The 25,426-nt window shown below is 36.6% G+C and overlaps 1 protein-coding gene across 1 annotated transcript; it reads right to left on the reverse strand.

The window, feature by feature from the left end:
* Positions 1-1,652: 1,652 nt before the first annotated feature.
* DNAJC10 (DnaJ heat shock protein family (Hsp40) member C10) lies at positions 1,653-24,122 on the reverse strand. The gene is made up of 23 exons (XM_053982275.1): positions 23,849-24,122; positions 23,217-23,575; positions 21,497-21,662; positions 19,718-19,768; positions 18,337-18,419; positions 18,018-18,149; positions 17,032-17,125; positions 16,736-16,813; positions 15,487-15,530; positions 14,993-15,130; positions 13,583-13,672; positions 12,706-12,819; positions 11,789-11,903; positions 9,908-10,035; positions 9,529-9,645; positions 8,667-8,768; positions 7,502-7,657; positions 6,436-6,569; positions 5,923-5,976; positions 5,402-5,549; positions 4,803-4,922; positions 3,520-3,636; positions 1,653-3,249 (listed from the first exon to the last, which is right to left on the reverse strand). The coding sequence occupies exons 2-23, from the start codon at positions 23,415-23,417 to the stop codon at positions 3,238-3,240; spliced, it is 2,394 nt and encodes a 797-aa protein (XP_053838250.1). The 5' UTR covers positions 23,418-23,575; positions 23,849-24,122; the 3' UTR covers positions 1,653-3,237.
* Positions 24,123-25,426: the final 1,304 nt, after the last annotated feature.

Raw genomic sequence — 25,426 nt, forward strand, 5'->3', positions numbered from 1 at the left:
AGAATAAGGTAACTTTATGTGACCCTATAGCAGCCTATAACATGCAGAAATTATATCTTCATATTAATTTGAACTGCTTTATGGATAAACAATATTCTGCTTTTTGTCCATTAAGCCCTAAAAGGCAGAACATCTTCAGGCTGTATTTTCCATGTCAGCTCAGTTGTACAGTAAGGATTAACCAGAACGAATGTGTTTTTACAACAACCCAACCCCTACTTAATTCAGCTCTTGAATGTTTTCTTGAAACTCTGACCTTTAAGTAGTCATTTTCTTACAGGAAGTGTTGGCTTCTGCAGAATACACACCAAATTTTAACCAGTATGTCTCCTGTGGTCTTAGTCAAGAAATAGTCTGCAGAATACAGATGTCATATACATTAATTTGGGAAACCTTCTTTTTTGCTCAACTAACTGTAATTAATATCTGTTGGCAGCTAGAGAAGTCTATTAGATCCTAGAAAGTTGGCAGTAAAAGGAGGAGTCTCTTGAGTGTTAGGGATAAGTACTTAGTATCATGTTGATGATTTACCTTTAGCTGTTCATTATCAAAACTGTAGTGGCTTTACATGTATGGGGATATAGAATTAGTGTTGAATTCTAGCAGAGAGAGAAGACCAAGGTTGAAAGTATTCAGGATTGGAACATCACTGTTTTCAGATGCAAAGTTTCAGTGAGTGCAGTAAGTTCTTGTGAATTCGTGTTGAAAACTTTAAACAATAGAGCATTTTAAGTCTTTTTATAAACTGATAAAATACATTGAACATCCACAACTAATTAAGTGTGAAGTATGCCCATGAATGGAAAAAGATCAAACCTGCCAGGTTTGGTCAAAACATGATTTTTCCAACTGCAGACCATATAAACGTAGGATGTTGCTTGAAACTTTTGCTATGTTCTCTCTATTCTATTTCTATGCCTTCTAGCAGCAGTAAAAGCAAAATGAGCCAAATGTCTTTTCAGAAATTGGTTGTTTTAGAATAAGGTATTAAACAGCCACGGAAGTCCTCGCTTTAATTAAAACAAGATAGGATTCCAGAGATAAATTAAAAAGCCGTTAGAATTCCAATGACAAATAGCAGAGCATGAGGCTGGTCTTTACCTTTTCCTTCTTGTGTAACTACACATGCATAAAAGAAGGGTAACACATAATAAAACACAAAAGCCATGTACGCTGTACAGTATGTGGAGTAGTAGATGTGGAATTCTAATGGCAATGCTGACACCTCCATAGTCCTACAGGGGAAAACTGAGGGACTTGGTTATTTCAAGATGTTTTTATTCTAGAATAGTGCTGCTCCACTGGTCTTGAATAACCAGTTTAAACCCTTCATTAGTGAAAATAAGATAATGTAACTGTGAATTTGTCCTTAGGGAAGGCTGGAGAGAGCTATTTATAAAAAGTTGTATTTATTTATTTTTATGGCTAGAAATGAAGGCAAGATTTTATTACCCAATCTATTTCCCCACCCCCAGATTGCTTACTGAAAACTCTCAGAGAGGGCAGCATGAAAAAAATCCATGAGAACTTGGAAAATCTTAGAAACCTCCATCATCTAGTTTGGAAGATTATTTTCCCCCACCCATACACATCCATTTGGTCTCTCAGAAATTTAAAAATCTGGATACAAAGAGAATATCTTGATACAGAACTGTATCTTCAAAATGAACTTTATTGATATTTAAACTAAATCCTATTCCCCACAGCCTAAATATGTTTCAAAACTTTTCCTAGACCTCATTCTCCAAGAGGAGTGTAGAAGGTGGGAACTGCAGTTACAGTGATATGCAAAACCTGACCAAAACAGTTTGTTTTAAAATTTTAATTTTTGATTGTGATTGAGTTTGAAGTTAAATTTGGATGTAGGAAGGTCTACTTTATTAAAAAAATAGATGCAGTAGTCTCTTCATTCTTAGAATAATACGCTGGAAAAATGAAAAATCAATAGAGGCAACCCTGAGAATAGGGGAAAAAACAGTTGAATGTCTCAGTTACTTGTACCTCTTCACTTCTTGCTGCCTTCTTCATGAAATAAGTTACTTGTCAATGACAATGTATTTACAAATTTGTAATACTCATAATATACTGACCAGTCATGCTAGGTCTAAATACATAGAGAGCAGGGGGGGAATTCCATCTGTCAAGTGCTAGGGAGCATTTTATTGACATAATGAAACAGTTGTTTGCAAACATTTTGTCATCTGCTGTAATTTTTCTTGCCTATGGAGAAACTCTGAAAAATATTACTCTTTAGAGTAGGAATTCTAGTTAGAAGTATGAGGAGACATTGTAATGTACAGTGTTCATTATTAAATTAAAGAAGGCACTTGCTCTCCTGCTTGCCTGAAGATTATATAAAAACAAACAAAAAATAAACCACCTAAAAATATGTCTGCAGGGAAAGGGAAAGTGGTAATGTCAAAAGAGGTTAAATATGTCCACAGAATACATTCATATTTAATAAGACAATGATAAAAGTGATGATCTAATGACTTAACCAGATGCTTCTATTGCATAATTTAAAATTTGAAAGTTAATACCACATTTGAATTATTTTATTTTTTCTTTCTTACTTAAAAAAAAGAATAAACACAATCCCAAAACCAAACCAAGCAACTAAAGAAGCTCTTCAAAGTTCTGTTCATCCAGGCAGCATCACCACTGCCACAACAGAGTAATCCACTCGAGAGCAAGAGCAATTTAATTCAATAAACATATCCTCCTACCAGTTCTTGATTTTATTTCTTAACCACTGACTAGACAATAATGCAACCCCAAAGCAGAATAATCATCAGGTACAACTGTTTGTCTTTCAAATAGACAATCCGTCATTATGTTCTGCATTGCAGAGTGCTTTGAGTGCATATTCAGCCACAGGCTGAGTGCCACATTCAAAAAGCATTTGAGAAGAGACAGAAAAAAATATAAGGAACTAGTAAATGGGTAGGCAAAAGTGATAGAGTCCACATTTCTGGTCAACTCCAGTGTTTGGCCAGGAAGAAGGTAGCTGGTATATCAAAAGAGGGACATGCAGAAACATTGCCTCCACCAAAACCAAAATGTTTTCATCTCCCCACAGTTTAACAGAACTCATACAGTCGTGTATGCCTGTGAACTCAAACATGTTTTCATGTGTCTTGTCCTGTCACCAATGTCACTATCCTTATATTTTCCATGTGGTGTCTTCTATCTTCACAGCTTCAGAATATTTTGAATTGTATCTACCTTCAGTACCAGTTAGAGTTCATCCTAGTGACAAGAAAAATAACAATGGCATTTCTCTGAAACTACAAACAAAAATATTTTTTCATATGATTTTAAAGTTTTCAGTAGCACTAATTTTTCAATTGTACAAACATTTCTTAAGTAGCTGTGTGTTAATATCTTCTTAAGTTTACCCAATCTTGCCTCTGTAATTTGCATTTAATACTATGGATAAAAAACCAATACTAACATAATTTTAAACAGTTATTATTTACAGCAAGTCTTTTGCAAAGGCTTCACAGTAAATGTTCTTACCTTATTTCTAGATTTTTTCCTTTTTCCTTTGTTTTGCATTGCTTCTAATTTTTCATTCAAAAGGTCAGCTATACCTTTTGCATCTCTGCTGTCTATGTATTCCCCAAGAACACTTTTCTTAAAAGAAAATAAAAATAGAGCATGGGTAATATGTTACACATATTTTGTTCAGACAAAATTCAAGAGGAAATCAGGGCAGAATACAATGGCCTTGGAAGTTTGATTTATGATTCATGGATAGATTTTTGTCTCTGTTTAAACAATGCTAGTTTACATTGTACTAAGAACCACTCTCAGCTGCTAGTTTTCAGAACAACACTAATTTTGTCCTGATCATTAAAGAAACCTGAAACAGTTACAATTTGCTCACATTTACTGACGTGAGTGTTAAAGCTAGACAGCTATTCCAAAGTCTGCCACTTTGTAATCCATGTGAAATCTGTCTCTGCGGGTGACTACTTTGAAGACCTAGAAAGTCTGTACCCTTCACCACAGAAAATCTCATGGAATTTAGTGGGATTGTGCGATTAAAGATTTCTAGAACTTCCCACTAAAAATTCACTTAAAAAAAGGGAAGTAAGTTAAGCCAATTCTCTATCAGAAACCATTGAATACTTTCTCTTCAGCGTTAATACATTTAAAAATATCACTATATTTCTGAAATTTATTAGTGTTACAAGACTAAAGGCAACTCCCTATAACTAACTGAATTCTCTTTGTATTTTCAATTTATACTATTACTCTGTTAGTAGGAAATGTTGATCTGAAGGAGTCCCACTGATAATTGAAATAGTTTGATAAGGTTTGTTTTTGAGACAACACAACCATATCTTTTTCATTAATTATCTGTCTTATAATACATTATATGTCAGAATTGGTCTTTCAATATAATAACAACATTTAATTATGTTTCTTATTAGCCAAAATGAAGTTGTCCATATTTCATTTAGAGAGATACCATCTACTTTTGGGTAGTTGGTGATGGAATTGGTAAAGGTTGAAAAACATTTTGTCACCCAAGGCCTTGGAAATTAAACCCTAGTTCTGCTTAAGCCTGCATTTTAATTACTATTAGAATTCTATTTCTATTTAGTTCTATTAATCTGCAATTTGTTATTATTGCATCACTGTCCTACTATTTTAAGTATTACTGAAACTGATTATTTGGAGACACAGTAATATATAACCAATTCACTTTAATATGTTATAGAAGTATTCTCTTTAGTTTTAAGGTGAAATGAAATACATTTACGAACAGTATCTGGTCACCAGTAACACTTTACCTTTGTTCCTTGGTAGGGGTAAAACTTAACTGTAGGATAGGCTCTGATATCAGCAGTCTGACAGGTCTGACCATATGCCTGACAGTCTACTTTTCCAGCTTTTACTTTTCCTTTAACAGCCTGAAAAGAAACGTTTATTAGAAACAAACTACAAGTTTCCATGGGTGAGTATAAGCAAATAAGTGGAATATACCAGCAGTGCAGCTAAAAATAAAAAAAAGTGTTGCTTAAATCTTTGAAATATTTCAGAGTAGTTGCTTGCTTGCTTCCCAGACTGTCAGCCTTGTGTCAGGTGTCTCTCTATGTATTCAGAGAGCACTTGTACTTGAATTCAGGGCAAAGCACAAAAGCACCCCACAGCTCCAAAGACCACTCCATCAAAAGTTGAAATCTGTTCTCAAAACAGGGTCTCTGTGTGTCTGTCTGTGCAAGAGACAATGCCCACTGTCTAGTGGGTCCTAGAAGTGTGCATCATTCCGTAAGTAGGAGGCTCATGGAAGTATTGTGGTTTTTGGATTACTACTAAGAAATAAAGTGCTGATGAGTAAGATTTTAACCATTACAATTATAACAGGCATTCAATACATTTAAAAACATACCCTTGCAAGCATCTCAAATTCAGGAGCAAAATTTTGGCAAGGTCCACACCAAGGAGCATAGAAATCAATGACCCAATGATCTTTCCCATTCAGAACTTTTTCTGTGAAACTCTGAGGGGTGAGATCTACAGACACCTGCGGTAAGTATCTGTGTAAAGGAAGAGTAACAGTTGTAATACATCCAAAACTTTAAACAACATCCAAATTGCATTTAAGAAAAGCTTCTGAAATTAAGAACATGAGTAGTCTGGAAATTCCTATTTCACACTTTGTACTATAGGAGAATAACTTTGTAAATGTGGTAAACAAAATAATATGGTCTTCAAGAGATGGGTGGACAGCAAGGAGTATGCTATTTCTCCAAATTTTAAAAGTAGTAAGTGAAAAGATGTAGAAAATTGAACATCTTAAATTAAGCAATACTTATACCCAAGGGTTTCTAATTCTTGATTTACATAGTATTTAAATATGTATTTATCCTAGCAAGCAGCATGTGAACAAAGTTGAGTGCAGTAACTTACCCCAATGCCCAGCCTCTGAGTGAATAGGCATCTCTGTGCCATCCATTGTAGCTACTATAAAAATGAGAAAGAGAAAACAAAAAGCCAGTTGCACAGTAGTTTTAATTATTCTGGGAAAAAAGCCTTACAAACAACCCACTCTGAAGAGTGGTGATAATCAAATAAAGAATGTAAATGCGTATGTTTTAGCATATATTTTTACCCTGCTTTCAAATCTGAATAAATGAAAAATCTCACGGATCAAATTAAAACCTACAAAATTAAGGACTAAAAGACCAAAAGACAAGAAAGAGAAGAAAGAAAAATTAAGATCCCTGTGTCATTTCAAATTACTGAAATGAAATGGCAAAATAAAATCAGTAGTTTGAAATAACAAAGCCAATGGTATCCATACAGTAATATCCTAACAGCCTATTACAATAGCTGTGCTAAACCTCTTCTACACAACAGAAGAGGTGTATTTGTCTTGTTTCACATCATGGAATGTTTCCCAAACTGAAGCAATGTACTTACTAATATTGATGAGCTGTGTTTGATTTTTGAGGAAAAAGTCTGATTTCAGGATAGCCCCGAACACTTTCTTGGTGACAGAAAGAATAATATTTTTGACAATCCACACTGCCTACACTGATTAATCCATTTAACATCTGAAAAAAAAGAAGAAAACCTACCATCAAATATGTTAACCAATACTATTACAATTTCAGTAATACTTCAGGATTTAAGTCTTAATGACTTAGTTGGGAGAAAAAAATCTCAACAAAACAGACCAAAATTATCACAAGGCTTGCCTCTTCCCTGTAAACAGGTCACTGGTATCAGAGCCAACTACCCACGTGCATTCCCTTCATGCACACAATTTAGTATAAGCTGCATGCACAGGGCTCACAAGGCACCTACCTACCTTACCTCAAAGGCACCCAGGAGTGGGATTAACCAGTGCAAAGAATGCCCTGTTCCTGCGTGCCCCATCATAGCTCAGAAACTGTGCCAATCCTGGTGCAGTGCAGATGTGCTGGCAATGTCACAGTGGGCCTGTGTCCTGAACACACTCTGTTTGCTGCCAAGGCCCAAACTATCCAGCATGGGCAGGGAAGCTGGTGATTGCTGAACGTGTCCTACAGAGCTACCACCACTTCATAGACATTCTAACAGAATATCTGTCTTGACTATAATTCCTAGTCAAGTTCTACATGTCTCAAAGTCACGGGCTTGTTTCCAAAGCCCTTTTATTCCCCCACAAATTTTCTAGTTCAAATTCCTGTAAACACCTTCAGGAATAGTTGTCAGTACAGCAATATTACTTTTGCAAATGAGAGAACACTGTAAAGACCTTACACACTTGTAACAACATGAAAAACTGGACTACAGTATCAGTGTATTGAAGCTTTTAAAAAGCCAAATAAAAACTTTATATTTGAAACAATACAAAACTGCCAGGTAGGAATTGCCTGTTTTGGTGGCAGTATTAAGACTCTGAATTTTCTCATCTGACAATTCTCTTAAGAAAGTGGTTGTGCCATCTTAGCAATTTCCCAGAAGAGGAACAAAAGCAGAAAAGTGTTTGAATGTCATTTACCCTGGCCATTTTCTTCCATTCTGGCATTAAAGCCTGACATGGTCCACACCATGGAGCGTAGAAGTCCACCATCCAGATCTCCTCTCGTTTTCTTCTCTGAACTAATTCAGCAAATGTCTCTGGTGTTAGCGAGACCACCGACGGATTCCTGAGATCCTAAATAATGGACATAACTCATTGTTGCACAGCATGTCCCCCATCTAGGGCCATCATGTACAAACAGACTGCATCACATTTTGAGAATGTTCTGCGAAATTTGCTTGCTGTTCTGGTAGAGAACACTCCACACCACTGAAAGGCGTGGAAGCATCAAAACACATTCCTTCAACCCAAAAATCATATGCCTGATTTGTTGAGAAAAACTATCAAAAAAGTACACCCAGATTCTAAAAGGGAGGTTTTCTGCCTTTTCTCAATAAAAGAAGGTAAAAAACAAGAAATCCAGCTCACCTGGCAGAAACAGGTGTTATGAAACTCAGCCATACTATTTAAGCTGGAATGCAGAAGAATACACGTAGTGCACTATTGGCCTCTGAATGCCAACTGAAAGACTAATCTCCACCTGTTTCTGCACGTGTTCTTGAAGCTGCTTTTTCTGAGCTATCTGGAGAGAAAGGTCTCTTCTAAAAGTGAAAAACAGCCTGTGGATATAGCAGTGAACCTGAATGCTGGAGCAAGCTGGGTGCCAGAACTCTAGCATCAACAGTGATCAATATCAGTAATTTGCACTTCCGTGAGTTAAAGTTCAAGGACAGCTGAAAAATGTGGACAGCACCAATCTAATTGGCAGAAATGTGAACCCCCTCCTATATCAAGGTGTGTATGTGAAGCATTTCCACTTTAAAATTTAGAAGTGATGTAATATGAATTCCTTTATCTTCTCCATAAGACAGAAATCATTACTATTATTTTGCAGATTGGAAGGGATCTTTATTTGCTAATGATCTCAAAGAAATTATGTGACAGAGTAGGGAAATGAATCCATTAGTTGTCAAGTCTCTGACTGACAGTTGCTGGATCACTTTTCTTGCCCAAAGTTTTTTTACCTTTTATTTTCCTTGTCTAATTAAAAATAATTAAAAATCTTAGAATCTTCCAACTAAAGAACATACTTGTGTATGAACTGCATAGAACAAGACTGCAACCAACATTATCATTTACATACCTCTATAAACTCCAAGATCTGCTCAGCAGAGTGATGTCCTTCATACTCATGAACATCAGACTGATTGAACACAACTGTTGTTGGGTAAGCTCGAATGTTGTGCTGATAAAACAGACAATAACAAATTGCACAGAATGATTAAAGCTCTTGGACTTGCCTCTAACTGTCACAGGTATTGGTAGCTCAAGCTGCTCATCTGTTCAGTTTGTACAATACAAGTGCTCAGGCTTACATGCAGGTGAGAATCTGACACCATAACAAATCAGTGGAGAGAAGATACCAATTGTATTCAGAGATGGCATAGTGTGTTCTCAGTTTTAAAAACTAGCCAGTAATTCTTTTGCCATGCTCCACAAATACAGGGATTAATCCATGGGCCTCCTAAACCTTAGTTTTAAAACTATTCCCAGTCCTCAGCTGGAATATTTGTACTGTATGAGCAACTATTGTTTACCATTGGACAGTTGGTTCCTGTCATTTGAATTCCTCAGTGGGTAAACACATCTAAATAAAACTTGACAAAGTTGGTCCTTTTTTGCTCATTTTCCATGCATTTTCAGACATTAACCCCAGCCCCCAGAATTATTCATTTCTGAGACTTCTGAAGTCTCCCAGTAACACTATGAAATTAGAATAAAATCTGACCTGTATTCTGCATTAATACCATCTGTAGTGGTTATATAGTTCACTTCTTTGAAAAAAATTATGATACAAGTGCATATTCAGTTTACTGCCCTTTAGGAAAGTAATGTTAAAGGACAAACATTGTCTGCCCATATCCTCCTACCCCCAATTCAAAGAAAATAATATTGTTTGAAAGGATTATATCTGTATTTCTTTATTTTTAGTTCCTGTAGCTTACCATGTTGCAAAGGCCTTCATGGACAGTACAGTCTAGTGTTCCAAATTTAAGCTGACCATAAAGATGTTTAGATGCTTTCCTTAGCTCTGGTAACAAAGCTCGACAAGGAGGACACCACTAGAAGACAAAATGCAAGTAAGTACAATTGCTTTTCCCACAGGTAGCTCTCAGGAGAATATTCAAGATTAATAATCTGCTGCTTTGACAACAGAGTTCACTAAATACAAAACCCAGTTAGGAACTAGAGCTGCCAGGGAATGAGGAATTAGAACACCCTCTCATGATGCTGAAGGGCACTTTCAGGCTACTACTTAGTACCTACTTACATAGTTACAGAACAGATTTTAGAAAAAGGAATATGTAGCTATTAAATATTTACCGGTGCAAAGAAATCCACAAGCCATGGTTCCTTATCTTTGTCAGGAAAATTCTGAGGTCCCAGTGTGATGACATGGGAGTTCACACTTTCTTTGGCAAATGCAACAATGTCATATAAGATCTTCTTTCCTTCAAAGAACAATGTAGGAAGGAAATTCAATTTTTACCCATGAGAAGTGTAATTAAAAAATCTCCTTGAAAGCAATAGAGTCTTTCAGATCCCTTGATTAATCTTTAAACACAACCTGCTTAAATAAATTTAGCAGAGACTGACTTGCTTTTCCTTAGGAGGACAACATCAACCTGTCCAAATCTACAGAGGCAGGACATACTGTAGTTGATAGTTGATATGTGGCTAAATATTAAACTGGACAGTTACCCAATATTAGCCAAATAAATGCTTTATCAAGAGAAAACATGTTTTTTGTCAAACAAAATGATGACATTTTTTTGTGACAGGATTATTGGTCATTTTACCATCTTACTTGTCTTGGAATTAAAAAGTACAATTCTAGATACACTTGACTTGGCAAAGGGATTGACAAGGTAAAAACTTCAAGCAAAATAAATTATATTGATAAATCACAGCTATTTAGGTGTAACTGAAATTCCTGCTCACCCAGCTCCAGTGGGCAAAGAGCCAGTCTCTTTATAACCTTTGTATAAGTATTTGTCAGCAGAAATGAGTTTGTCCGAGAAGAAGAACTTCAGGTTAATCAAATCTGAAGTCACTGCACAATGACTTACCAAGATTTATTACTGTTCTTAGATTTTAAACCCTTCAACATAGTATATAAAAAAGCCCGATTCTTTTGAGGATTATTTTCCCATAAAGACTGGAGTGAGATGGCTATTGGTAAATGTTCTACATGCCATCTATTTTCCAAATAGTAAACCAAACCATTCAGGAAAAAAAAAAAAACTCTGTATGCACTGAAGTCCAATGTACTTCTCTTCCACTGTAATCCACACCATTATAAAAATGCTGCATGGATGTGACCTCTTCTTGCCCTCTATGCAGCAATGTAAATTACAGGAAGTATATAAGGCTCTTCCTTACATACCAATCATTAGATGTATGGGATCATCTCTCCCCCTTGATAAGCCTAATCTTTTCTAAGTTGTGAAAAATTTTCCACTTTTCCTGTTTATAATGGCACTGAGGTTCTAACTTAATCCTAGCAGGCTATTTCTAATACCTCAGAGGCTGAAAAATGTGAACTTCATCTTGCATAACTGTTTTGTGCCACATACTAGACACAAGCTACACCTGTTCCTGCAAGCTAGTTTAGCTTCAGGCTCTCTTCTCCTTTAACCAGCATTTTTGAATCCTTTCAGCAGTAAATAGTAACATAGTTCCAGCCTTTCCTGAAATGAAACTGTGATGTTGGAAATGAAAGTAAGTGGTAAAAGTCTCAATATCTTGGACAGAAGTTAACACAGCATGGAATTAGTTTTAGTGCAGTGATACATGAAACCAAATCCAAGTTTGTCAAACTGGCTACACTGTGTAAGCAGCATGTTAAGCCTCTGTGAAGGGTGTGTCTTACAATGTTCTTTGGTTATCCTACCCAAAGAGAGGCTGTCCTGATCAGCTTCAGAGATTTCATTTGTATGTCATTATGTAAATGATGTTGAAACAGACTGCAAAGAAAAAATACATCCCTCAGCATCTGATGACTGCTTACCCAGGAAAAATAGAAAAAAGAAAACCAAAGGAATTTATACATAATTTGTATAAGGCTACATTATGATCAGAGGAAAGACAGCAAATATTAAAGCTACAAAACTGTTCTTTGGGAAAAAAGAATGTGGTTTGCCAAAGATTTTGTAATCTCAAAGGGATTAGATCATGATTTAGACTTCCCAAAGTTTCCCTTACCATGATGAATTTCATAATCTCCGGTTCCTTTTCCTTTGAAGACTGCTAAACAAGGCTGATAAACATATAGTTTGTTGCAGATGGTTGGCGAGGAAAGACAGTTGAACTTCCCCACCTATATTAAACAGACAATGCCATTTTAATTAAAGCAACCTAATTTATATCAATTAATATATTTTGAAAGAAAGTTAAAGTTAGAAAACAAAGGTAAAAATATGAAAAACTGACAGAATATAAAAAAAGAAAAATACGAAAAACTGTTGTTTTATAAACAACAGAGATCTTAAGAAAAATTGATGTTCAAGGAAAACTACTAACTTAACTATATTAGGTTGCTTGCTAATTTTTAATTTAAAGGCCAAAATGGGGAATAAAAACTTAAAGAATTCTCTTTTTTCCCCCCTCCAAATATAACAGCAAGGAAGCAAGAAGATACCTAAAATAAATGTAACATTAAAATTCTTCTAGTCAAAGCAACAATTAAAAAAAAAATACATGCTTTACAGAATAATGCAATCCGTAGGCCTTTAGTGCAAAGTTTGAACATGGTTTCTTTTTATTAAGAAAATAATCAGCATGATCACAGGGTTTTCTGAATAATTAAAATATAGTTCCACAAACATAAATTTGATGTTGGAATATTAATTTATAATCATTAACCGAATGGGATCTGCAGCAACGTTTCCAAAGACAGAGCAGATTTAAAAGATAATCTCTATCTACTTTTAAATTATACAAAACGTACAGGAAATTTAAGTGATTGCTTTAAATAAAAAAACTTTACTGCAGATCTACTATATGGTATCTCTTCCAGTACCAGAGCTGGCATGTGGTGGTAACAGCTAATAACAATGCAAACCATGACTTGTTCTTGGAATGTAAACGGCATTTAACATTAGATGAGTGAGCACTCTTACCTGAATATGCTCATCTTTCAGTAAAAATTTAAGTTTCTTAAATTCCTGCACATTTGATTTATCCCCCTCCCCAAACTGGAAGAAAAGCAGCCACCGGTGATGAGCTAGACGGTCCTTTAAACCACAGAAAAAAACAAACAAACAAATTTTTAATTAAACAAAAAAAATTAAATAAACAAAAAATTAATCCCAACTACACTAAGGTGTAAAATTCTTTTGTGCTTTATAAAGGCAAATGTCTAGTTATTCATCTCCAAAAGACCTCCGCTAAACAAATTCTTTCATGTAGTCCTTCCACTAAACTTCCTTTTACTGCATCATAATCAAGGAAGTGGAAAAAATCTGACAGCAAGCTGGCTACGAGCTGCACTCTAATGTTGTTGTTTCTGTGTGGATTTCCTGTTGTAAATTACACTGCTATGTACAACTACAAGTGTGGAAAGAGGTTTACTTTTGTTTTTTTCTCCAAGGCATGAGTCACTTTTAAGACTCTTAATTTCAGTTCATACATAAATTATCATGGATTAACAAGTATTTTCTTTTCTAAATTATCAAACAAAACACACTTAAACCAAAATTCTCTACAGTGTAGTTGATTAAAAAAATAACTAGAAAATTGCAGTTGCAGAGCGAATTGCAATGGCAATTGCTTTGATTTTCTATATTCCTATGAAATCTCCTCCCCTTACTTTTGTTATTTTGCTAAACAACAGAAGTAAATGTAGACAAACAGTGTTAAATTATTTTAGGTACAGATAAAAAGAAGTAATATTGAGTTAAATACTAAGTTGTTGTGTCAACAGGATTTGAGAAACATAGAAAATAACAATAAAAATATATTATTTGAAGAAATCTTAGCATATTTTAAAACATTTACCTCTAATGATGCAGCAGAGATGATTTCAAAGTCCGGGAGATGCTGCATTACTTCCTGATATATTTCTCTGGCATCCAAGGAGTTAAGAAACTAGGATGGAAAGTTAACTGTATTTATTACAAGGAATTACAAACATCAACCTCATTAGTACTCAGTGTCAGGGAATATATTCTGATTTGTTCCCTTCGTTCAAATGGAGAATGCAGTTAATAATATTTTATTTGATCAACTTCTTTTTTATACATGTAATTTTACAAACATCACTCTCAGAATACTGCTTTTTAGCTCACTTGCCTACAATAGTCAACTCAAGAAATTGTATTTTGTCAAGACAGGGACCAAAGAGTGTGAAATTCAAATTTCACACCAAAACTTTACAAGATTTCCAATTTAGTTTTACAGCCTTCCTTAACTGCACTGTAGAGATACTTAGGTTTCCTTAACTTGTAAAATTTTGGAAGTAATACAAATCAGTAACAGAGTTCATAAGTTAAAAGGTTCAAAGTAGGCAGGTTGCAATTTATTTTCCTCCTTTTAAAAATACAGGTAACGGTAGTGACAATAAAGGAACAAGTCGTGCTTCAAACAGAAATGTCTCCCATCAATTAGGGAAGTTAAAACTACCATACAAATGTAGGCTGCAATTTTAGAATAGAACTGAGCAGTAAAATTTGTACTGACAGACACTGTAGGAGTACTTTTATCACATATGTCAGGGTAGCATTTCTCAAACTTGTGATACCTGGGGCCTATTATTTCTGGAATCAAAAATCAGGGGCACATCAAAGATCACAGAATTATTTAGGATGGAAAAACCATTAAGATCATTGAGTCCAAGCTGTAACCAGCTGTCAGGTTCACTACTCTAAACCACGTCCCCAAGTGCAATGTCTAGACGTGTCTTAAATACCCCAGGGGATACTGACTCAACCACGTCCCTCTGGGCAGTTCCAGTGCCTCACAACCCTTCTGCTGAAGAAAGATTTGCTAATATTCAATCTAAACCTCCCTAGCTTGAGACCATTTCCTCTTGTCCTATCAGTTTTTACTTGGGCTAAGAGAATCCCAGGCTTGCCCAGGTCAGCTGGGCAGCAGTGTTAGAAGCAGCTCTTGGGCCAGTCACAGAGCACTTCCCAGCCCTGAGCTCCCAGAGCTGCTCAGGGAGGCTCCTGGGGAGGTGGCCAGGCAGAGTCACAGGCTGCTGTTCACTCTCCCAGCAAACTGGAATCACCTCCAGGATCACTGCCTGAGCAGACAGGGATATAAACTCATGCAGAACATACCAGCTTAGAAGAGAAAAGGAGAAAGCATCTTTTCAGTTTTGTATCATCAGTCTGGAAATGATTTATACATTCCTTTAGCATAGTTATCACTTTGTTTATCTAAATAGATAATGAAAGCAAGTCATACCAAAACACCTCCTTTCTCTTTGTTATTAATGGTGGCTCCAGGTGGAAAGTATGCAGTAGTACTAGATGAGACATCTAAATTATCACAAAGCTCACCCTGGGTGCCACAGTCCATCCAGCCTACATTAGCAAGACCTTCCTGTAATTAGGAAAAAAACAACACAAAACAAATCCAAAGAAAAGTATTTTTAAATTTCAGGTGCAGAAATGCTTTTGAAAATCCCAACACAGGCAATTATATATAATAGTTAAAAATGAAAAGAAACAACACTGTAATTTATTACATAATATTAATCCTTATTTTATAAAATTCTTAAAAAAGTTTGTTATTTCAAAAGCTACTCAAGCAAAGTATTTAATCCTTTTAAAAGTTAACGGGTGTTATCTTGGTTCTACTAAACTCAGTGAGAGTTTTAGTTACAATTTGATGCTTTCACTTCTGTTAATTTGTTTTAAATATAACAGGTAATGCTTTCAAAGTGAAACACTGCTTACCAACATGCCAGCTAGCTTAAGGCGGGTTTGGTAACTCAAGCAATCTGCAAAACAAAATTTTTTTATTTACAAACATAAAACTTCACCTTATTAATGCACTAAATCTACTCTTGCTTAGAATTGCCCCTTTCCTCCCAAAAAACATGACCATTTCTAATGGCATGCTTCCTGGCTGTTCATCCAGTATTCCTGGAGTTGTCATATCTAATAATCAGCACTTAATGACTGTCTACTCCAAGTTAAAAAACCCCCACAAACAACATTCTCTTGCTTCATCAACACAGAATTCTCATTTAAACAATTTTACTATTTTCTTTACTGTAAATACTGACCTTTAAAATTTGTTAACCACTGTTTGAAAAAAAATTAATCCAAGTATCTACATAGAGTCTTGGAATGATATTTCAACAGAAATATCCATTTTCTGTGATACAAATAAGAATTCACTACAATAAATATATCATGTGCTTTAATTATCCATCCAGACTTTGAATAGCTGCCTTTGGAGGCAGATTTTTTTTACAAAACACAATGCATCAACTTCTGTTTAACTGAAACAAAGTTGAAAACTTAATAACAAAAGGGCTGCAACTTGAAATCAAGCTATTTACAAATGTAAATCCAAGACTGAATCTCTGGCTATTCAGTTCTCAGAACAAAGGTCTCTTCATAAGGCTGAGAAGTCTATTTGTCAAAGGTGTAGTGCATTTACTTAACTCCACCAGCTAACCAAGGTAACTTTCTCATATATTGTATCCAGTACTGATCCCACGAAAGCCAGGGACAAACAGCTACAAAAAAAACTACTCTGATGTGAAACCAGTGGTAAGAGCAATTACTGTGTGCAAACCTAACTTAGCACTTATTCAGGTGAATTTTAATATTGGTGGTTTAAGGGGCAGATACAGCCTTTCTGCTACTCAGCTATCACGAGAAGGTGGCAGTACCTCAGCAGTACCTGTACCTGAGCTGGAAACTGAAGGGAGAAACCTTTTCTGCCACTTCCCCTCCTGATGGGTTACACTCCAGTGCTGCTTTAATGACTCACAGGACATTACAGAAGCACAATAACAAAATATTTCCATTAATGTCCCTTTTGTCAAACTGCTTTTAACAGAGAGCTTAAATGACCCACAGGCCAAATACTGTGGTGACCTAAGATGTTTTTTAGCAGCAAAAGGGATTATGCCTTTATCAACAAAAGTACTTTTTTTTGTCACATTATTTAAAATGTATTTAATATACTTACCCCCACGTTCAGCACAGAAGGTGATCAGCCAACCAACACCAGATGCAAATGAAGTTTCAATAGCATTTACAAAATTTCCTAAGAGTGAAGGAATTTGCATCAGTTTGCAACGAGTTAAACATGACCATGAAACAAGGTTTTATATTTGTATTAGCAAATGACATGAACTGTTTTTATTCTCAAAAAGAAGACTTAACAATAGTTGACAGATTCATTCATATGCATAGTTTCTGCCATATTTTATATAGTAAAAACAATTTCAACAATAGCCCCCCCAAGCCAAACGTGAACATTACCTGCCCATAACTCAGTGACTGTGCTTGTAACATACTGCATGGCAAAGTTCTTTAAGCTCTCCTTTGACCTGTCTCCATAATATTTCACTGGTTGCTATAAAAGACAAAGAGTAAAGTTTATAAAATTAAGGAAAAAAAATAAGGCAAATTACCCCATCCCCAAACCTACTGTGTTCTTCTAAGGGTACTAAAGCAACTGCAGGACAAACCCCCACTACTACCCTAACTGTTCTCTCCCACCCCTATCAGAATGTTTGAATTTTAATAATTATTTAAATTTTGTAATGTGATTTCTTTCCAAATGCTGCAACATGAGGATAATTTAGTCTTAGAAACACCAACTCCCAATGATTGTATTTCTATTTAAATAAAAATTGCTTACATCACTCCATTTAGCATTGAACCTCTTAAACTCATCATTGTCAAAATGTACCCATCTATTCGAGTGCACTTTGTACACCACCCCAGCACCACGACTTAGCGAGCAGCTCTAAAGAGTGACATACATCATGCAGGTAGCATGGAGGGAATCTTGCAGAAGGAATTTCCAAGTTTCTTTAGGCATATGGTCATATTCTTTAAGACTCAAAACCACAGATTATGCTTTGTACTTGCAAAGTCTATAAGAGAAACTGTTCAAGGAGACTTGTTGCTTTGCTACAGCACCTCTGCTGACAGGAGCTTCCCAATCAGAAGTGATATTGCACAGAAAAATTACTCAGAAAAACCATTGTAAAAATATATTAGCATTTATTTCAAATTATATATATATAATATATACATTCTATATGTTAGCAAATACATTTTTGATGTTAACTTAGTAAAATAATTTGACCAGGGTAAAGAAAAAGTTATATTTATTATTAAAAGAAATAACATACTAAAAAGGAAGATCTTTATAAAAAAAAATCTCTATGACTGAACAAATATTAAAGAAACGCTTCTCCAGATTTCATTCCAAAAACACTTGAAGTCTTATCACTCACCATTCCAGTCTTGAAAATGTACAGACTGGGGTAACTGTTAATCCCTTTAATTCGACAAAGCATTCTGTTATCTCCACAGTTCACAGCTCCAATGCGTATTACTCCATCCAGCTCCTTAGCAAATTCTCTCCACTAAAAAAAAAAGTCAAAAAAGAGGCTATTTTCCTATAAATATATAATGAAAAATGAGCACATGTTTTATTTCTGGCATTTAGAATTGTTGTCTCTGGTTTCAGCTTCAGTGTAAAAATCTACTTCATTAAGTTTTATGCTATTAAAACCAATGAAATTTCAGAGTTCATTTACTTGGTTTACGTACCGTAGGTGCTAAATCATGGCAGTGGGAGCAGCGAGGAGAATAAAAATTCACAAACCACAGTTCTCCTGAATTAACAGCAGCATCTAGATGGAGAGAAGAAAATTTTAAGTGAATCATGCGTATCTGCTACGTAGTTACATCTAGGATGCACATTTTTGCTATCCTGTATTCCCCAAAAAGCTGTATTAAGTATTTAATGTCAGGCACAGTAATGCAGATGAACATGCTGTTGTAGGCAGGTGTACAAAAATCCTATTTCAGAAGGTATCAGCACCTGTTCTATTAATTAAGAAAAAAAAGTACCGTCTGCAGATTATTCTAGCTGAAATGTGTGATAGTGTAAGTCTAGTTACAAAATAGAAGTTCTAAAAGATTTTTACCCACTAGAGTTTTCCATTTCCTTATATTACTTTATGTATTTAGTGAGTCCCACCTGGCAGTATTTTTATGAAGAAATCATGTCTAATGCAAGTTAAAAATCCAAGTTAATATAATTACTAGAAAAGTCAAGGGAAACATAAATCATCTTGCTTATGAATGAAAGCAACAGCAACAAAATATACACAAAGTTATCAGCTTTAATTACTTGGCTTTCAGCCTGTCCAATTTTCTTCTAGTGAATTTTGTAACCTTTATTTGCCTATATTAAAATATCCTAACAAAAAAAGACAACTAAGGAATATGTAGACCCTGCAAATAGATTAACCAAAGCAAGACTGTGGTCTCAGGGAGTCCTCAGCATCATGAGGGTCTGCTATTGGAACAATTTACAAGACTAGTTCAGCATGTAGGTCCAATCTTGTGCACAGGAAATCGTACTCAATATGTAGATGAAAAAATCACACAAAATCCAGTATTTTTACTCTAGCCTCTCTTAGTTACAAACAACTTAATTGCAATTTTAAAAGAAAAAAAGCCTGGACAATATTCTCATTGAGACTGTTATCTTTCCACACCTTTTTCTCCTTAGCTGTGTTTTTAGTATCTGGTATCACCTTCTGGTTTTGACCTACACACAATTGACTGGATTTCACAGAAAAAAAAATATATTAGAAAAGTTTTATCAAATGCATTTTTAGACAAGAGAAACAGCAACCATAAATTAGGAGTAACAAAATTTTAATTCAAATTATTTCCCTTTACAGACTTCACAAAATAGCTCTAAAACTTGATGTAAGCTGTTTATTGATATTGACTTATTTGCTAGCTAGTGATTAACAGGAACCATTAAGGGGATTTTTTTTTGTTGTTTGTTTTCTCATGTGAAGATGATTTTTCAAAATGTGTTTGTAAAGATAGGTAAGAAAAACCTACCAAGACAAGCTCAATATGTAAAAATTGTACTTTGGGTTGTCATGTTTATTTATTTAAAAAAACTTACCAAATTCTCCTCTATCCAATGTTATAATTTCGGGATCATCGTCATAAATACCTATTAAAAAAACCCAGAAATTGCTTTTATTTTTCCACCTTTAAAACAAACAAGCTATCATCTTATGCACAACAGAAGACAGCAGATTTAAGCTGAAAGACTAAGCTGGCAAAGAGGTTTTACAAAAATGCTATCCTTGTTTAGTACTATGGACCCTGAGTTTAACCTCTTGCTAGCTCACTCATTCTCATGCTACCACACCCATTATCAGAACATTCTTTTGTTAATTTAGTAACCAACCATGGAGTGAGCAGAGAATTAGAACTACTGCTGTTATGGCAAGAGCATTAGAAATAACATCATCCAGCTGTCAGATTAAAATTCAAGAAGCCTCAGCTCTCACTGAGAGCTTTATGTAACGTCCAGAAGCTTCCACACTTTCTCAGCCTCTTACCTACACATTTAGATCACAAAGGTGTTTCCAGCCACAGGCTTTTCCACTAACAAGGTGTGTGTGTGAATGCAGTGGAATGAAGTGGGTAGAACAAAGGTAAGGAAGACAAAGCTAACCAGTCCTACCTAGGGCATCACTACAAAACACTCCACTACTTCAACTACACAAGAAAGGCAGTGCAGAGTACCAAAAATACTATTAAGGAGCATTATATTATGCTACTACAGTTGCAGATCTTTTACAGTACCTAACACGGTGAGATGTCATTTCACCTGAAGTACACAAGGATCAAATGTAAATAAATAACGAGAGAAATTAATTTCTACAGGTGACAAAGTACTTTTTATATTACTTTCCATTTATATCTCACGTAATATAGTACATATGCTCACCCGTACATATAAATATATATAAAGCTATACTTTTATATACACACACACATATAAAATATAAAAATAGCTGCTCCCTAAATCACTGATTAACAGACATTTCAGGATACTGTTTCTCCATCAAGCACTGAAACTTGAGGGAGATAAAATTTAAATCTGTTTATCTGAAGAAGTTTTAGGCTAATTTGCATATTTTCTTGTGATACTTGTGCCACTGTTTTTTTCAATTTCAATCTGCGCAGACATTAATTTCTTAGAGATTGGGACATATTATATCAAACAACACTAGAAAAAAAATTGTTGCCAAGGTAGAGGTTCCTTTCATCCCAATTCAACTATGTTCCTCAGTTCCCTGTTGTAGCTTACTCCTGTTACAGCAGCTCTGAGAATCATTCATTGCAGCCTTTCCCTACAACTACCTAAAATTTGTTGAGACAAACATTAAGTAACTCGTCTCAAGATCATTTTAGGTATGATTCTATTGTTTTTTTTCAGTTTCTGCTACCTTTTTACTGATGCCTAATTGCATAAACGCATATCAAATAGGCTTGACAGTGCAAAAATTTACTCTCAAAATCCCCCTGAAGAATACTAAACAAAGAAGATCTCTGCATTAAAAAGTTAAAAAGAATCCTGATGAAATATTAACACTGACATTTAAGTGAAAAAAAGTCTTTGCACTTTAAAAAAATAAACAAGAAGTTAGATGACCTATAAAAAGGCAAGCAGCAGGAACAAGAGGCTAGGTAAATAGATTGCATCTTTGGATAGCCATTAACAGGGTAAATAAAACATTGGGCCAGCAGAGAGAAAGCAACAGCTACAGAGCAGACAGAAATCTGGAGAGGATACATAAGAAACATGTGAAAAGCTCTGATACAGATCTGAATATGGCATCTCCTTGTGACTGTTTTAAGCAAATCACAAACATACATCAGAACTTACCAAAATCATAGCGATAAAAGTGCCAGCTCTCGTAACGACCTCCCTGCTGCTGATCTTCGAGACCCTTCTCTCCATATTTATCATACTTCTTCCGTAGGTCTTCATCTTTAAGTACTTCATATGCTCTATTTATTTTCAAAAAATTTTCATGTGCATTTGGATCATTCTATGTAAGAAAAACTATAATTAGTAATTAATTAATAAACCATATAGTGCATATAATGCTGAGAAAATTATCTTTGGAAATATTTTTATATCTCTGCTAAGGATGTCAGTTGTGATGGAAGCAGACATTGCATTGTGATCTCAAACCAAACTACAGTAAAGTTTTCCTTTCCCAAAGCCAGATCTGTCCTCTTACTTCTTCCATCCTCACCAAAGTACCAACTGAAATACAAAGTGAACATTACTGGCTGTAACATTCTCCAGTGAACCCTCTTGTTTCAACTCTCTCTTCAATGGAATTTAAAAAAAAAATGCTCAAGAATGAAGACATACCATTTCCTCCATAATCTTTTCCACTCCTCTAGAATCCCTACTTGAGTTCAAAATCTCTGCTAGAGACAGATTCATCCCTTCTGGCCTCCTCCTTTTATTTAAAAAGCATTTTTGTTCTAGGCAGCTTGGGAATTAGAATGGTGTAAAAGTGGTGGGCAAAACGTGCCACACAGTCTTTTAACTTCTGCTTACACATTTCATTCAAAAGATGTGTTTCCTTAGGATTTTTGATTTTTTTTTTGCTAGATACACAGGAAATTAATTACTTTTTCTTAAGTAATTTGACATTACTTAACGTAATGTCTAACCCATCTTCTATATATATCATCTCTAAATTTGAAAATAACCTGTTGAAAAATCTTTAATAGTATCTGCATGCTCAGAAACAACAGAATCTGACCCCAAAGGCCATTATTGTGAAAGTATCAACAGAGAAAAGAAAACTTTCATTTCATACCTACAAGCTGGCATTCCTAACTTTGATATTTGGCTTTCTTGCTGAGCTCTGTCAGAGGCTCCACTGTAGTCAGTGAAGGCAGGCCCTGAGCTGATATGAAATACTGCTGTCTTTTGGGACTCCATGCAGTTGTACATACAAAGTTCTAAACTTTTTATTTCCTGTGAATTTACACTTATTTCAAGTCATTTCAACGAAAAACTGATGATGTTTAAAAGTTATTTCTTTGTATTTCAGAAATATGGTAGCACAGACTGAGCCATTCCAATCTTCTCTCTCCAGTTAGTCCAGAGCTCTCTGTAACCTCCACCCTTATCCCTTAGCAGTCCCAGGATGTCTGTTTTGTCCTACTTGATACTTGGAGACTGATGTCTCACAACAGGCTGGTCTTATTTGATGTTTAGAGGAGACTTCAGGGCAGGGAAACAGCAAGTCCCCCAAAACTAAATGGAAAGAGGAAAAACTCAACAAGGTCATACGGTACACAAATAAGTTTTCCCCTAGTTACAAAAATATAAGTGAGAATTAAAGAATCTTGACTCTTTTTACTATAGCAATTTAACGCAGCCCAAATTCAACAAAACCATGTATGACCACTCTATCACTTTTTGTACATTTTCTCTGCAGAAAATCTGAGTTGAACTATATAATCAGGTGGCTACTTCACAGTAACAGAGATGCACTTTTGGTAAATTAAAACTGCTTTTTGTTTAAACAATAAGATCCATTAAGTCAACAACTTTGACTTGTTAAAAGGTAACTTACCTGATTTTTATCAGGGTGCAACTTTAATGCCAGCTTTTTGAATGCTTGTCGTATTTCTCTACTACTTGCTTCTTTGGATACTCCAAGTAAACTATAGTAGTCCTGATCAGTGCACACAAGAACTATTACACATACTAAAACTAGCAATAAAGACCTTTTAAAATATCTAATATAGTCTCCTTTGGATGCTAAAATCTCCATTATGAAGCTTTTGGAAATTTCACAGGCTCTGATTCAAACAGACTTTGGGAAGAGTCTCCAGTAAATGTGCCAACATTCAGAGATACAGCTGTATTTATGGCAGAGCTCTTCAAAACGCCTGTCCTACTTCATGTCACAAGTCTTGCTAAAGAGACACCCTAAAAGGTAACAGAAGAAAAAAACAATTAAGCACTGCCTCTTCAATAAACACAGGTTAGTAATGTACCCCACCATCAGCTTGTGCGGACTGCACATAAGCATTTAAGTTTCCGTGTGCTAATTATCTTCTTTCTGAAAACCACACAAGTGGTAGCCCATCTCTTAATTGTTACCTTAATTGAGGTAATCATGCACAGCTTCACGGAATGACACTAAAAGCCACGCACCTGTATCGCATTAAAAAAGGCGGGTGTAGGAGGGCTCACACTTACCTTCAGCAGCGGCGGGGGTCATTCCGCGGAAAGGGCCGGTGGCTCCGAGCCGGCCGCCGCCCCGGGGCGGGGGCTGCCCGCCAAGGAGGCTGCGGACGCCCCTCGCAGACAAAGCCGGGCGGGCGAGCCGCTGCCGCCGGGAGCGCGCAGGTCGGACCCCGCGGGGCTGGGGCCGGGCTGCGGCGGGAGGGCCGGGGAGGCACCGAGGAGGCACCGGGGCGGGGCGGCCGCCGCGCTCTGCCCTCCCCGCGGAGCGGAGGGAGCGGGGCCGGCCCCGGGCTCGGGGCTGCGGGAGCCGGCGGTGCGAGCGGGCCGGGCGCGGGGCAGGCTGGGACGGCAGCGCCTTTCCCCCGGCGCCGGCGGAAGGGCGGCGGGATCCGGGATCCGGCTCTGGGCCGGAGGCGGGCGGGGCCGCTCCGGGGCTGACGTGGCCGCCGCGCCCGCCTGGGGCGGGGGCTCGGCTCCTCCCGACCGCTCCCTGCCGGGCACGCCGGTCCGTCCCCGGCCCGCCCCTTCCCCAGCCGGGCCCGCCCCCGGCTGCCACCGCCCACCGCGGGCACGGCGGCCCCGGGGGGCCCCGGCGGGCCCGAGGGGAGCGGTGCCGGCGGGGCAGCTCAGGAGGGCAGCTGGCCCAGGCTCCTGTCCAGTCCGCGCCCTGAGCGCGGGCCCCGCCCGAAGAGCCTCTAGGGGCTGGAAGCCAGCGGTGGGCTGTTCTGGGGCTTGCGGAGGATTCCTTTTAAAAGCTCCATAGGGCTAAGAAGTATTAAGCACTTAATAACCAGTTTTTTCGGTTTGTGGAGTAAAAAAAGTACGTTGTTTTATGAGCAGGGCCTAAAAAGCAGGTTAGCAAATACATATACATTGCAAGAAGTCTTTGCAAGTATTTTTTGTTTCAAAGATAATTCGGGATTATATTGCAATGCCTATAATCGAGTGTTTCTTACAGTTTGCCCATCTATGCACTTGCTTTTTTTGAAATTATGTCAAAAAGTCTTGGTTCACTCCCTTGCTTTCATTTATGTAGATGGAACTAATTATAAGTTCTGACTACTTCTGCTTCTGACAATGTCAAAGTAACACAGAAGTACCTAAGGCTCATTATTGAAAGGTAATTCTTTTTGTGCTTGCTCATTAGTTTCAGCTACTTGAATAAATTTCCACTGTAAAATATTTTTGGAAAAAAAACTTACTGAATCAACAAATACAAATATATACCCCAGTATAGCATACCTGAGAAATTAGTTTATAGTATTCACATTATTATATGATATTACAGAAACCACAACATCTGTCAAACTAATGATGAAAAACATATCTGCTGAAACATGTATGTTTCCTTCCCAATGGTTATGTGCCGAAGTAGCTCAGTGGGTGGTGCCTTTGCTTTTAATTTTCAGTTTTTGGAATTTAGATGAGACTGCACGCAGAAGCACTGACTCTTTCTTGCAATGCTTGTTCCTTTATGTGTGTATTCAGTGACTTGGGCTCTTTCAGATGGGGTGGGGTTAATGTATTGCAGTCTTTAAAAGCTCATTTAGCATATGGTGATACAGAAAATCAGGCATATTACAGCGCTTC

The sequence above is a fragment of the Vidua macroura genome, chromosome 7 (assembly GCF_024509145.1).
Source record: "Vidua macroura isolate BioBank_ID:100142 chromosome 7, ASM2450914v1, whole genome shotgun sequence".
Classification (NCBI taxonomy): Eukaryota; Metazoa; Chordata; class Aves; order Passeriformes; family Viduidae; genus Vidua; species Vidua macroura.